General features: G+C 42.8%; 1 protein-coding gene across 2 annotated transcripts in view; it reads left to right on the top strand.

Annotated features, from left to right (window-relative positions):
- dgcr8 (DGCR8 microprocessor complex subunit) overlaps positions 1–15,683 on the top strand; it is a 62,314-nt gene extending 46,631 nt beyond the window's left edge. For both annotated transcript variants that reach the window (XM_069932572.1, XM_069932573.1), the window contains 4 exons: positions 1,737–1,843; positions 4,318–4,445; positions 5,167–5,280; positions 12,622–15,683. In XM_069932572.1, the coding sequence (XP_069788673.1) occupies positions 1,737–1,843; positions 4,318–4,445; positions 5,167–5,280; positions 12,622–12,705 (433 nt within the window). In that variant the 3' untranslated portion in view covers positions 12,706–15,683. The remainder of the gene's footprint in view (positions 1–1,736; positions 1,844–4,317; positions 4,446–5,166; positions 5,281–12,621) is intronic.

The following is a 15,683-nucleotide window of genomic DNA, read 5'->3' as shown; positions in this document are numbered from 1 at the left end:
TCGCTGTTTTGGACCGAAACCCTTCATTGGAATAGCAAGAAATGGGCAGATGCCCAAATAAAAGAGGAGGGGTGGAGGAGCAGGTGGTCAGTAAATAAGTGATCCCTATTTTACACCAAGTCTTTTTCCCAGCCTTTGTAACTCATTTTCCTAATCCATCTCTTTTGTCCTTTCCTGCTACAACTTTCTTGAAGTATTTTGCAGTTTGTTTTGTATGTTGAAAAAAATTTAGGACTGGTTTGTTGGAATAACTGTCTCTATCTTTCTTTGAGCGTTTCACTGACAAAGGAAGCCCAGTTTAAAAAAAAAGCAGTAATCAGTACCTGGGTTGTGCATATCAGCTAATGTTAGAATATTTGAACTCTAATTTACATTGTTATACATTCCAGCAATAATGTATACCCAGTCCAGCACCTTCTATCCTGTTCTTGTGAAACCAACACAGGTCTCATTTGCCTTCATTAAGCTTATTGAGGTGCAATGACAGCAAATCATCCTTGATCCTGAGAAGATGTCTGAGAGGCCCTATTCAACACCGAAGTAAAGCTATTCTAAAGCCTACTTAAAAATGCAAAGTCATTTTAAGAAATCTGTTTATTTAGTTTGAGGATGAGCGTTTCAGAAAATGTATGAATTTTTTTATATGGTTTGGGTTTATGGATATGTTTCCAGATGTGGATAAAAGAGCATACCTACTCAGGTTTAGAGACTTCCTTAACATTTGGATAAATGATCAAAGAACTGCTGAGGTGACACTTGTAGATATGACAGATGGACACTCATTCTAGCCATGAGTCAGACCTATTCTGGTAGGATTTCACCCACTGCTCAAATCTAGATGCTGCAGAAACCTGGCACTAATCTTAATTTTCCCTTGTTCACTTTTGAATGGCTTTGGAAATTTTTTGAAAGCCACTGAATTTGCAATTTATGAAAGTATTTATTTCAGTGAAGTCCTTTGAGGATGGGCATCTACCCCCTTGATTCATGTACATCTAATCCCACGTTATTTTGACTCTGTCCTCAGTGAAAATTTCAATGCAGATATGTTTTCAAGTGGGAATTTCTGATGTTGAAGATGCCATTTCTAATAGTTCAATAAAATTCTTGTTGATATTGTCAGAAATAAAACTTCTCACACATGAGTCTCTTTAAAACTGATGACACGACAAGCTTTATTTACAAGTCTGCAGAGTTGGACTCAACTGGCTTCTCACCAGTTAAGCCCCGATACATACAGTGCATTGATTTTTATACCTTTTTTGCTTGTCCTTCCCCTCCTCTTTAACACTGTTTTAATTGGTTAGTTTTTGCAAAATCATTCTAAGTACACTTGCATTTTTAATTATCACGTTCGTTACGTACGCTGCGAACTCTACATACACTAAATTCTGTTTCTCACCCTTCTTATCAATCTTTTGTCTCCTGCATGTCTCTCACTATGACCATGAAAAGATATGTTTAAAAAAAAACATATCCAGCTGAACTTTTTGTCCTTGGCTGCTAGTAAGCTCCCTGTCCGTTCTGGCTTCCCTTTTTATGATTAATCATCACATTTTAACTTAAGCCATTTTAACCTAAATTCTCTATCTCTAACAATATGAATTGCTGAATTGAGCTGAATAAATTCATGTTTGCTCATCTAAATTGCAAGTTCTTGTATGATGAAATGTCTGAATTTTTATTTCCATTAGTGTGAACTTTACTGTGCAGGATAAATCTATTTTCTTTTTCAGAAATCATGGAATGGGTGACACAACCATCAAGTTTGAGGTCATTCCTGGTAAAAACCAGAAGAGTGAATATGTCATGACCTGCGGCAAACACACAGTGAGAGGCTGGTGTAAGTATGGAAATGATTGTTATTCATGTCCCATATTCTGCAATTCTTCATTCACAAAAACTATTGGATGTTTTTAAAAATAATCTTGATTATTGAAATGGCTGTCCATAATAAGTGCCCATGTCATTGAGTTTCATGAAACTCTTGAAACATTCCTCCAGTTAACTGGCCATTAGAAGGCAGAAAATGTTTTTCCTTCTCAGGACAAAACCTGTACAATAGGTGTGAGGGAGGAGAAGAAGAATGAAATACAGTACTTACATATTGGCACTTTGGAGCAGTTCAGGTCTGCATTTAAAAAGTCAAACACCATGAGTAGAAATTTTGAAACCTTTGTTTATGAGGTTGCTCTCTGCCTGAGTGAAGCTTTTGCTTCAGATTCGATTCACAATTGTGACAGCATTAGTCGGAACAATTTTGGCAAAATCCCCATTATCCAGCACCCATGTGGATCAGATGTTGGATATGTGAAATTGCAGGTTGACTGAGACTCGCTCTTACAATACCAAGCTAATACAATTGCATGAAGAACGTTAAAAAGACAAAAGACAGTGCAAAATATAATTTGATTAAAAAAAGTATTTTCGCCTTTAATTATGTAATGATCACTTTAATCATGTAATTGACAAAATTTAAATTTGAACTTCAGTTGCTAGCACTATAAGTATTGTGCCTGCTAGTACCCTAGCATTGCCGCCATCACAATTTAACCCACCCCGACCCTGTTTACAGATAAAGCCTTACTAGCATACCTAATACTAATAAAAATAAAGACTTACTAGACAAAGATGGGGAGACACTTTGGAGAGTCACCCCATTGGCATCAATCAGCTCTTCATCCAGGTGTAATGGTCAGACCGTTGACGCAATCCGACTCCGCTCCAAACATATGTCCTGGTCAGGCCCTTGATGCAACCTGACTTACCTCCGCACAAGTGGGGACAGCAAAAAGAATGCGTACACGTTGCTGGTTCAGTGGAGCAAAATTGTACGTGTCCAGTGATGTCTCAGTGCTTCCCCCACGGGGTCCATCTGCCCAGTCTTGTGTTTTTTTTTGCCAGTGTGTGATTTTCTGGTTGATTGAATTCTGAATGTTTACTGTAATGTTATTTTAACTTAGACTTTAAGAATTTGATATTTTTGATTTGATTTTTAATTAAAATGCAATGGAGTATTTGTATTTGCATGAAAAGTTTCTTGCACATTTGAAACAAATTTTCAAATTTGGAAATTACTTTTTGGCAGCTACAGAGAAGGGAAACTGGACTTTCTGAACTTTACATAAAAATGAATGGTTCTGAGCTATTTATCATTCCCGAGGTTTTATTTTTCCCAAAGTTAATGAATTTTTACTTTCCTTGTCACTCCATCTTAATTTTTAAAATGTTTTTAATTTTAAAAGTTTGTGATGATGGAAGTTTAAGCTTTGATTTATTTTTAATGTTAGTGACATGTTTGATCCAACACAAATTAAATCATCTGCTTGTTTCTTTAAAACATATTCAAGCAACCATTCCCCACCCCCTGCAATCTTCCAACCACTTCCAGTCTTCCCATTTTTGTCCTTGTTCCCATTACCCCCACCCCCCCCCAACTCCCATTACCCATTACCAACCCCCTCCCTTATTCACACAACCTCTCAACCTGCTGGTTTCTTCCTGCTTTTTGATTTTTGTTCTCTCAAACTCTGAGTGCATTCCTACTGATTCTCATGCTACTGAAAGAATAGCCAAAACCTGTTGACTCGTTAGCTCCTAGGTTCCATCTCCAGAGTTTGAAATTACATGAATATGTTGAGAAAGAGAGAATAATAAGTCGGTCTACAACTTGTCAGGTATAAAGGGTTCTGATTTGCTGCATAATAGGATGTGTTTTGGACACTGAGCAACACTATTTATTTGCATGATATGTGGGTGCTACTGGCAAGGTACGCACTTACCAGCTGCTTCCTTCTTTGTATTGAAGATGTGTCTGTGGAACAATTGGCTGGATTTGGATCAAGGTAAGTTATGCCTTTGCCCCTCCTTTGCACCTAAATGGCATAATTCATTTTCAGGCCTCGAACACAGAATGCCCTCCTGAGAGATATCAATGTGTCCCAGAGAAATTATAACTTTGAGAAACAGTAAATGATCATTAATTTGAAAGAAAATGCAGTTGTAAATTATGCCAGCCTGCAGGTGAAATATACTTTTGTTAAAAGGTATTCAGGACTACTTGTGGCAGTTTCTATCCCTGCGGATTGGTATAGGTAAAAACATTGGAAAGTGATCTCCAGAATTGCAAAAACTTAGGATTTCAAGAAAAAGTAGTTATGGATGTATTCTTTCTTGACAGCCTCCTAATGATCTTGATGCATTGCATTCCCTGTTTTACAAGTGGAACCACTCGATTATTTTGAAGGCTAGTTGCAATTTCCTGTCGTGCACAACCTCTACGACCCATGATTTTTTTTAATTATTAATTTTTTTCAGGTAAAAACAAACGTGTTGGCAAGCAGTTGGCATCTCAGAAAATCCTACAATTACTACACCCTCATGTGAAAAACTGGGGTTCACTACTACGCATGTATGGCAGGGAAAGCAATAAAATGGTAAAACAGGTAAATTGTGGAGTTGTAAATATGAATATTACGTGTAATATTTGGGAACTCAGTGAAGACTATCTTCCTGTATTTGGTCCTTAAAATAGGAGTTTTTAAAGAAGCTGCATTTTTGATCACAGTTGTGGTTGGGGCAGAGTAGTAACTTAATTAAGTGTGACAAAATGTATTAATTGTGACAAAGCTTTCCCATTTTGCATCACAGACTGAATTAAGTGAGTGTTCTGAGAGAAAATTAAAATGGTGATTTTACAAAAGCAATTATTCAGTGAACCCTCCCCCGTTTATATTCTCATTGGCTGTGGATAATGCTGGCAGGGTCAAAATCCAGTCCCCACCACTGATTGTCTTTAATAAAGTGCTGCTGATTGTAGCTTTAATTGGTGCAAGCTCTTTGGTTAATGTTCTCACTCAATGCTGTTGGCCAAAGAGCTCCAGGGTAGTCTGCAGCTTGGAGATGAACTTGCTGAAACTTCAGTTTGCAGTTGAAATCAGTGATGGCCCCGTGGAATAAAATTTCACAATGCAGTTCCCATTACTGATACAATACGTTACCATGAATTACATTTGGTAAATGTGGTTGTGACCTGCTGTTTTTATATATGGAATTTAAACAACTTGTTTCTTGTATTCCTGCTGCTTGATTAGTATACTGCTTATAAAACCCCAGAATTTGTATCTACTATTTTAATATGCATGTATTTGTGATATTTTGACACAGGAAATGTCTGATAAAAGTGTGATTGAACTGCAACAGTTTGCTAAAAAGAACAAACCGAATCTGCATATTTTGAACAAGTTACGGGATGAAATGAAGAAGCTGGCACGAGACAGGGTAAATATTTGCCTGCTTGGAGAGATAAGGGGGGGGGGGGGGGGGAAGTGGTTTGCTCTGATTGCTGTAAATATAATTGATTTCAGCAAGGCCTGCATCTGATTTTTTTCATCCTGTGCAAATTCTTTTGCATTAAACTGGACTATTTGTGGCTTATTAGCCAAACTTTTTTTTCCTTTGACACACACTACCAATTCTGGCAGGTTAGTTTCACAGTTATAAGGAAACTCATTCATTGCCTAGTTCCCCTTTCAATTAATATAAAAAAACTGCTACCAACAAAAATTGATACTTGTAGCACAGAAGGAGGCCATGCTATCTGAAAAAGTGAAGACTAATCATGATTTAAACCTTTGTGGCCGTACGCCATTAGGCAAGCGAACTGGCCCTGTTTGTCATGCACGCGGCGGGGCAGCCAGCCAAAATGGCACCGTAGGGGGTTTCCTCCCGACCTTGGCACCGGGCTCAGAAGCCCGTGCTTGGCGACCCACATGACACACCGGTGATGTCGGGGCCCCCCATCACGGTTCTCAGCCAGGTCAGGGCTGGGAGTATAAGACCAGCCAAGCAGCCTGTAATAAATCAGTTTTGCTCACTGAACTCAACCTGTCTGGTTGTGCGATCCTTCAGTTAGCAGTGGAGCCGCCGCTACAATTGGTGACCCCAACAAGTTCAAACTTCTTTGAACCCAACAAGAATGACCCTTCGATCAACGCTATAGCCATCAAACTTCTCGACTTCTGGGTTCAGGAGCCGGAGACCTGGTTCAGCCACGCAGAGGCTCAGTTTCATCTCTGCCAGATTTAATCGGTTTCGACCAAGTTCTACCATGTTGTCGCCGCCTGGACCAGGCCAAGGCCAAATGAGTGCTGCACCTCGTTCAGCACCCACCCGTGGAAGATAAGTACAGGACCATTAAGCAGGTGCTCATCGACTCCCTCGGCCTCTCCACCAGAGTGCCGATCGGATGCTGCGCCTCAACGCCTTAGGAGATGCTCGCGCTCATGGGCGGTCACACTAACTCCCCACTCTTCGAGTGCATCTTCCTCGACCATCTGCCTTAAGACATCCGGCAGTTGCTGTCCCAGGAGAGCTTCGTTGACCCTAGGAAGGTCGCTCAAAAGGCTCAGGAGCTATGGCTCGAACGATTCCCGGAGGGCTCAGCAGTCCAGCAGGTTACAAGTCATGGACAAGACTATGCCAAGCTGTGGTGGAATACCTGGCCCCTGCAGGGGCCTCAAAGAGCATAGTCAGAAGCAAACCATCCACTTCAGGCCTCTGCTTCTTCCACCAATGCTGGGGAGCCAAGGCACGGAAGTGTCATCAGCCCTGCAAGTTCCAGGGAAACGAGCAGGCTGGCCACTGTTGATGGCTGCGGAGGCTGCCCAACAACACAGCCTTCTCTACCTGCGGGATTCAGTCAGTGGCCAACGCTTCCTCGCCGACACCGGGGCCCAGATCAGCGTCATTCCGGCCACATCCATCGAGTCCCGGAACCGACTTCGAGGACCTCCCTTCTGTGCAGCCAATTTGACAGAGATCTGAACATATGGAGACAAGACCGTCCACTTCCAGATCGGCCTGCGGAAGTTCTCGTGAAGGTTTGCCATTTTGTCCCTTCCAACTGCCATCCTGGGTGTCGACTTCCTCCTTGCCCACAGACTCCTGGTCAACATTTGAGGTAAGTGACTGGTAGATGCCCGTACCTTCCAATCCGTTCACCTCAACGCTTCCCGCACAAAGCAGCCGCAGGTGGCCACTGTCAGCACGCCCACGAACAAGTTTCAGCGTATCTTGGACAAGTTCCCATCCATCCACAAGCCGCAGTTCTCTGCCACCTCACCACGCCACAGGGTGTTTCATTACATCCACACCCAAGGCACACCGGCTCCCATCGGATAAGCTCCAGATAGTGAAGGAAGCGTTCTCGCATCTGCAGGAGCTGGGGATCATTCGACGCTCCGAAAGTCCTTGGGCCTCACCACTCTATGGCCAACCTGCATGATGCGAGGGTATTCTCCAAGGTTGACCTGGTGCGCAGGTATCAAAAAATCCTGGTGCATCCCAAGGACCTACCGAAAACAGCCATCATCACCCCCTTTGGCTTGTTTGAGTTCCTATGCATGCCGTTCGGGCTCAAGAACGCCGCCAGACCTTCCAGCGCCTCATGGACACAGTGGGCAGGGATTTGAATTTCGTATTCATTTACTTGGACGACATCCTGGTTGCCAGCAGAGACCGGGCACAACACAAGTCTCACCTGCGCACCCTCTTCTCCCGACTGGCTGACTTCGGCCTAACAATAAATCCAGCCAAATGCCAGTTCGGGAAAGAGTCCATGCAATTCCTGGGCCATACCATCACGGCTGAAGGACCTACACCTGCCACTACGAAGGTCACTGCAGTCAGGGAGTTCCCACGCCTGGACAATGTCAAGGGGCTAAAGGAGTTTGCGGGTATGGTCAATTTCTGTAACCGCTTCATTCCAGGTGCTGCATACATCATGCAGCTGCTCTATGCCCTCATTGCAGCCAAAGACAAGACACTCGCCTGGACTCCAGAGGACAGCAGGGCATTCGAAGCCATGAAAGACGCCCTCACGAAGCCTACCCTGCTCGTCCACCCACACACCGACTCTGCCACAGCTGTTGGCGCCGTCCTGGAGCAGCGGGTGAATGACAGTGGAAACCACTGGCATTCTTTATCTGACTTCTTCGCCTGCCAGAGCGCAAGTATTGCACTTTCGATCGTGAGTTGCTGGGCATGTACTTGGCGGTGCGTCATTTCCACTATTTCTTGGAGGGGAGGCTTTTCATCGTTTTTACCGACCATAAACCCCTCACTCGGGCCCTCGCTATGGCAAGAGATCCCTGGTCGGCCCACCAACTGCGTCACTTCTCCTTCGTGTCAGAGTTCACCACCGACATTCGGCACAAGGCAGGGAAAGACAACGTGGTCGCCGATGCACTCTCGTGACGGCCATTTGCGCGCTGACACCCGGCCTCGACTTCGACCAGCTCGCTTGGGACCAGAAGTCTGACGAGGAGACGTGGACCTTCAGGACTGCCATCATGGGCCTGCGGTTCCAGGACCTCCCGACTCCTCACGATGAGGTCACCATCCTGTGCGATGTCTCCATGGGCACCCCGCGTCCAGTGGTTCCCCAGCAGTGGCGCAGGCAAGTCTTCCACCATATCCGTGACCTTACCCATCCTTCCATCAGGTCCACGGTCCGTATGGTGGCAGAACGTTTTGTCTGGCTTCGGAAGCAGATTGCGGACTAGGCCAGAACCCACACCCATTGCCAGGTTTCCAAGATGCACAGGCACACCAGAGTGCCTGTACAAGATTTTGAACACGTCTGGGAACGGTTCAGCCACATACATGTGGACATCATCGGACCAGTACCAGTTTCCAGAGGTAACCGTTAGCTTTTCACAGTGGTAGACCACACCACTTGCTGGCCTGAGGCGATCCCTATGCCAGATGCCTCCATGGACTCCTGCTCTCGAGTGCTTTTGAAAGGTTGGGTTGCCCGGTTCGGCGCCCCGAACCACCTCACCAGTGATCGGGGCGCCCAATTCACCTCTGTGTTCTGGGCACAGCTCGCCAACAGACTGGGGATCGAGCTACATCACACCACGGCCTATCACCCACAGGCCAATCGAGCAATTGCACCGCCACCTTAAGTCAGCACTGATGGCCTGCCTCACCGGCCCTGACTGGGTGGACGAGTTGCCTTGGGTGCTCCTGGGCATCTGCTCAACACCCAAAGAAGACCTACAGGCATCATCAGCTGAGCTGGTCTACGGTGCACCGGTAGACCTACCCGGTAAATTCGTCAGCGCACCTCACAACCCCCAGCAGTCACCACACGGTCTACTTCCCTGCCTCCGGGCCCAGATGGACTCCTTCACACCCCCACTGCCACCCAGACACAGCACAGGGGCCTCTTACGTCCCCAGCGAGCTATATTCCGCAGAGTACGTTTTTATCAGGCGGGGCCCGTCCACTGTACCTCTACAAAGACCATACAAAGTTATCCAGTGTTCAGGATCCACTTTCACACTGGACATCGGTGGTAAGAGGGAACTGTTAAAGCCGGCCCTCCTCGACCCCACCGAGCCAGTAGTTGTGGCCCAACACAAGTGAGGCCGCCCAGCAAAAAAAGACATTGGCACCGGTTCTGGGGGGGGGGGGGGGGCTGTGTGGTGGTACACCATTAGGCAGGCGAACTGGCCCTGCTTGTCACGCACGTGGTGGGGCAGCTGGACAAAATGGTGCCGTCGGGGTTTCCTCCAAACCCGGCACCGGGCTCCGAAGCCCGCGTTTGCGACCCACATGACGCCCTGGTGACGTCAGGAGCCCCCCAGCGCGGTTCTCAGCCAGTTCCGGGCTGGGAGTATAAGACCAGCCAGGCAGCCTGCAATAAATCAGTTTTTGCTCATTGAACTCAGCCTGTCTGGTTGTGCGATCCTTCAGTTAGCAGTGTAGCTGCCGCTATACCTTGATGAAGTGCTCAAGCCCAAAAGATAAATGTATCTTTATCTTTGCTATATAAAGTATTCTGACCTGCTGAGTTTGTCCAGCATTGTTTTCTGCTTCAACCAGTGTCTACAGATTTTCATGTTTTACTGGAAACTAATCTTACTTTCTTGCTCTCAATTCAGAGCCTTGCTGATTACCAAACTTTCAAGCACTCTTCTATTCCTCCTCACTCCCACATCATGGGAGTCCTGCCTCTTCGACTCTTTCAGAGTTCCCTTCACTCTGGGGCACATATAAAGTGAATCCCTACAGAATTTTTCTCAGAGCAAACAATTCTAGAACGGTAGGGCATTGGTTGAAGCTGAGATGGGAAAAATTTAAGGGGGAGCTGCCAGAGAAAGCTGTAGTAGCAGGTACAATTGCAATGTTCAAAAGAGATTTAGACAAATGTATGATAGTAACAGCTTGCAAGGGTATGGACCAAATGTAGGCAAATAGGACTAACCCAGAATGTCAACTTGTTTGGCCTAGATGAGTTGGGCTAAAGGGCCTGTTGCCTGCCATGACTTTTTAACACTGGCTGCAAACTATTCTCTTAACTCTCATCCTACAGTGTATCTGAAATGAACCCTCTGAAATTTGAGTTCTTTCTGAATACCCTTCCAGGTCTTCCTTAACTTCATGATTCTCAGCTGAATCTCTCCTCCAGCTTCTGGACAAACTTTCCATCAAACTTGCATTCTTGAGTCCTGTACACATTCTCTGAACATCCTTCTTGGCCTTTGTTGCACATGATCGACCATGGGTATTGCGCCTCTGGTATTCACACCGTTGTCATACCCACGCTCCTGTTCGGCTCCAAATCTTGGGTCCTCTACCGGCATCACCTACGGCTCCTAGAACGCTTCCATCAGCGCTGTCTCTGCTCCATCTTCAACATTCATTGGAGTGACTTCATCACCAACATCGAAGTACTCGAGCTGGCAGAGTCCGCAAGCATCGAATCCACGCTGCTGAAGATCCAATTGCGCTGGGTGGGTCACGTCTCCAGAATGGAGGACCATCGCCTTCCCAAGATCGTGTTATATGGCGAGCTTTCCACTGGCCACCGAGACAGAGGTGCACCAAAGAAGAGGTACAAGGACTGCTTAAAGAAATCTTTTGGTGCTTGCCACATTGACCACCTCCAGTGGGCTGATATCGCCTTCAACCGTGCATCTTGGTGCCTCACAGTTCGGCGAGCAGCAACCTCCTTTGAAGAAGACCGCAGTGCCCACCTCACTGACAAAAGACAAAGGAGGAAAAACCCAACCCCAACCAACCAATTTTCCTTTGCAACTGCTGCAACCGTGTCTGCCTGACCCGCATCGGACTTGTCAGTCCCAACGAGCCTGCAGCAGACGTGGACATTACCCCTCCATAAATCTTCGTCTGCGAAGCCAAGCCAAAGAAGAAGTCATCACTGGTTTATTTATTTAAGTGTTAACACAACATCCAAGGGTATCAAATTTTTCCTCTCAGAGTGATCAGAGCACCATCTATGTCCAGCTAGTACCACCACCATATACAGCACAGAACAGGCCAGTTTGGCCCTACGAGTCCATGCCCACCCTCCTCATCCCACTGACCAGCACCTGGTCCATACCCCTCCAATCCTCTCCCCTCTATGTAATTATCCAGTCTTTCCTTAAATGTAAATAACCTCCTTGCTTCATCCACCTCTGCTGGAAGCTTATTCCACATCCCAACCAGTATTTTAATGTTTTAGTTAGTCCTTGCTATACTAAGTTAGGATAAAGAAGCTAGAGGTCTGGTGGCAGCATCTGGAGGAAGTCATAGGTAGTCAATATTTTAGGTTGAGCCCTTCCTCAGGAGTGCTGAAAATCAGGCAATCTTGATGTGTATAAAGACTAACCATTTCTCTCCATGAATGCTGCCTGCCTTTATTCACTCAAGGTTTCATCTGCAGTTAAATTTAGACATAAAACACAGTAACAAGCCCTCCCAACCATGAGCCCATGCCACCCAAATATCCCAATTAACCTACAATCCCTGTATATTTTTGAAAGGTGGGAGGAAACCAATGCAGACAAGAGAGAACATACAAACTCCTTACAGACAGTGCCAGATTTGACCCTGGGTCACTGCCCCTGTAATATCTTTGCACCAACCATGCCACCCAATTTTTGTTTCAATTGCCATTTAGTATGTGGACCAATGAAGGCACGTCGCTCTTCTTTGGAGATCGATGGGCTGGAACTCAAGATCCCTCTGTCCCTCCAGTGTCCTTCACTTTATTGTGTCTTCTCTCATTTTGATTTCCATCCCCAAATGTATAACTCCAGATTGAATTTGGTATCTGACTAGCCTTCTGTTTAGTCCAGAGATTTTTGTTCTCGTCAACCATGCAGTCAATTTTTGTACAATCTGCAAATTAACCATTCCGTTTTTTTTCCCTCTCCCCTCCAACCCCTGAAAAATGTCAATTATGTTAACTTGATGTGCAACCATAAAAACTGAATTGTTTTTGCATAACTATATTGGAAATAGTCTTCCAGTTAAAACTATATAATTTACAATTGTTCTTTGCCCTCTGCCACTGAGCTGCTCTTAGATTCAGCTTGCAATTTTTCATATGAAATGTATCTCTAGCTTATTGTGTGGGTTTTCATCAAATGCCTCGCTAAAATAAATGTAGATTGCTTCAAATGCACGACCCTCATTGACATTATTTCACCAAATTACATTCAGTCACCCTTGATTTCGTTTCTTTAAATAGTCTTAAAGATTTGAAAATCATGCAAGTAATTTTTTTTATCCTCTCTTCTCCATTTCCTTCTCACCCCCACAAAGGAGGAAACTCGTAAGAAGCCAAAAATGACAATAATGGAATCTGCACAGCCAGGCAGCGAACCTCTCTGTACTGTTGATGTATAAAGTCCTGCAAAATGGAGAGCAATAACACACTGGGTAAATTCATCCTCAACGATTATCTTTGCAACCGTGGGGATTTGGGTTGCAAGATGTAAGGTCTCCCCATCCAAGCTTGACAGTGTACTGCTATAATTATACATCAGCATTTTCCATTATAAGAAGCAATTTTTAAAAAAATTGGATTTGAATCTTTACCTCTGACAAGAAAGAACACAGGCCTAAAAGTAGACAGAGATTTTAGATATTGCCTCAAAAAGGAGCCTTTAGACCAGTGAATCTTTAATTTGATTAAATTAAATTTTAAGGGCCTTTAATTTTCCTGCATTGGTGAGCTATAGAATGGCAATTGAAATATGCACTGAGCTGATGGTCTGTTAACTCTTAATGTACTGTGGGGGTAACTTGCTTGAAGAAATACTTTTCATTGTTTACATGTAACCTGGTGCCAGGGAGATGGCTTTCATAGACACAATCTAAGTTATTTCTTTTAATATGAACTATTTTTGTTAGCAGGTTTTAAGCATTTATCAAGCAACTTTATTAGTAAACTACATTTTAAATAAAGTGACACTTAGCTAGCCATTATTGAAACACAGTTTATATGTAAGAGCGTTTGAAGCAAAAGTTTTGGGAAAATTGGATTTGCATTGTAATTATTAGAGCTCAAGGTACTTACATTTTAACTGAACAGTGGCCTTTGTAGGATGTAATCATTGACAAAACGATTCTTAAATTGGAAATAAGTGACTACCTTGGTCTCTGCTACTCGGACACGTTGGCATTTTAAACACATTTTGTACTAATTGTGATTTTGATTTCAATTAATATGCAGTTTTTATATGGAAATGGTCAAATATCTGGACCCTGTATAAGTAACTGGAATGCATGTTAAGACTGCAAGACACTATTGAAGAGCTTGTGATGTTTGTCTTTCACTTTCAACTTCTGTGGTTTAGCAGATAATGTGTAATATAATCTGCTAAACAACAGAATAGTGGTGTTTAGTGGCAGTAATATAGTATCATCAGTTTTGAAGACTGCATCTGAGCTGGAGCTGTCCTTTTTAATTTCTATTTTTGATTTGCAGTCTTATTTTTAACCCAGATTTTTCAAGTTTGCATTTCCAACTTCTTGAGTCATTTTTTTTGGTAGTAGATTTTTATTCATGTTTTATTTGGAACAAATTAATAATGGTGCAAATGAACAGGTTTGAGTTGTCTCACGCTGGAGAGTTGATGAAAATATAATGCAACTCACCTTAAAATTACATTATAACCAAGTTTGGAGGTTTTGAAATAGATGCTTGAAGTTGTTCTCATTGTCTTATATTTACTTTGACAACTTAGCTTTTCTACTTAAACACAAAATTATAACCTGAAGGAAACAGAGTACCGTGACCAGCTCCTGTGTACTCCTGGTAACGTGAACCAAAGCTTCATAATCGTGTCTTATGCAACGTGAGAAACAAATACATTTTTAAATGCTTGCTGCAGGCTTCAACAGTGCTGTAGAAGGGATATGGTTTAAAAAAAAATGCAATAACTGCTGGAACAAAAACTTGTATTTGAACTGATGTGCACTGTTGTTTTGTCAAGTTTTTGTGTGTTTTAAATGTCGACTACACTTCTCTGTTGAATGCAACATTTCTTGCCTTTGCACATAAGCACAAGAGCTGCTGTGAGTATAGATTTCGCAAAATTGCATTTGCGTGATCAACTTTGTAAATCCTAAATGAAAACTAGTTGTCTTGCCTTTCTGATTGATTTGTATGTTTAAAATTGGTATTTGTGTATGGATTGTAATGTGCAAGTACATTATATTCTATGTAGATGTCTTTTTAAACAAAATATAAACCATCACATTTGTCTTGAAGATGATGATAAAGTAAACCATTGTAATTTGATGGCCTTTTTCAATCCATTGGAAACCAAACATGATTATGGGTTGGCTCTTGGTTGGGCATTGTTTCACCTTTTTTTAAAAAAAAAAGCATGTCTTATTAGTGCATCATTGTATGCCTCATGTTATAGGAATGAGTAACCAATGGGCTTAAAAGCAAATTAATTTCATATGAAATAAATAGTTTTGGAAAACATTTATTAAATGCACACTGTAATAAAATTTGATGTTAATTCAAAATGGGAAAGAGGGGCTAACACCCTTAAGATGGGTTTCCAAGTATCAACATTTATAAAATTTGAAAGCAAAGTGAGGCAACTATTTTGTTTTTAAAATTGCATCTGATTTGCCCATCAATTTCAGTTTCCACTAGTATTTCTGAATTTATTCCAACAAAGCTTGTAATAAATAATATCTTGCATGTTGCAAGTTTTTGACTGACTCAACAAACTGGCAAAGAGCAAATTAATTCCAGTGAACAAAAAGAAAGCATTTGTGGAAATCTACATCCTGTATGTGTGCATTTACAAATTCTTTGGTGTGATCATTGGTATTCTTGGTTGAAACAAGAACACTGCAGATTTCCCCAGTTTTAAAACTGGTTAATTCATTTATTATGGTCTTATTCTATGGTCAACACACTATTACTCTTTATCAGGGTCTGAGAAACGGGATTCTGAAATTGAAGTTCATTTTTTTTAAATTACATCTTTAGTAGAATTTTAAAGGACAAAGTTAGTATTTTTATGATTTTTATTTAGCAAGAAATAAGAACTACACAGTTGCAGTTTGTGTTACATGGGAAATTTGGTCTCGGTCTTTTTAAAATGCAGATATTGATCTGTTGAGTCTTGTTTAAAGAAGTAATTTGTCTGACAGGAACTTGCAGTGCAAGAGTGATGTTGCACTTATGAATTTTGTGCCGTTACAAGTGGCTAACTTCAAGGCTCACGTCCATGTCCTTTAGCCTATGCTTGCTGCACTGCTCAGCCATCTGGATATTTGTGTGTGGTACTTTACAAATGTAATTTTTTTTTTGCTCTGTAGTTTGAAGCAATAAAGTTAGATAATTCATTATAGAA

This window comes from Narcine bancroftii, chromosome 4 (assembly GCF_036971445.1).
Source record: "Narcine bancroftii isolate sNarBan1 chromosome 4, sNarBan1.hap1, whole genome shotgun sequence".
NCBI classification, from domain to species: Eukaryota; Metazoa; Chordata; class Chondrichthyes; order Torpediniformes; family Narcinidae; genus Narcine; species Narcine bancroftii.
This window is presented reverse-complemented; position numbering and strand designations above follow the sequence as displayed.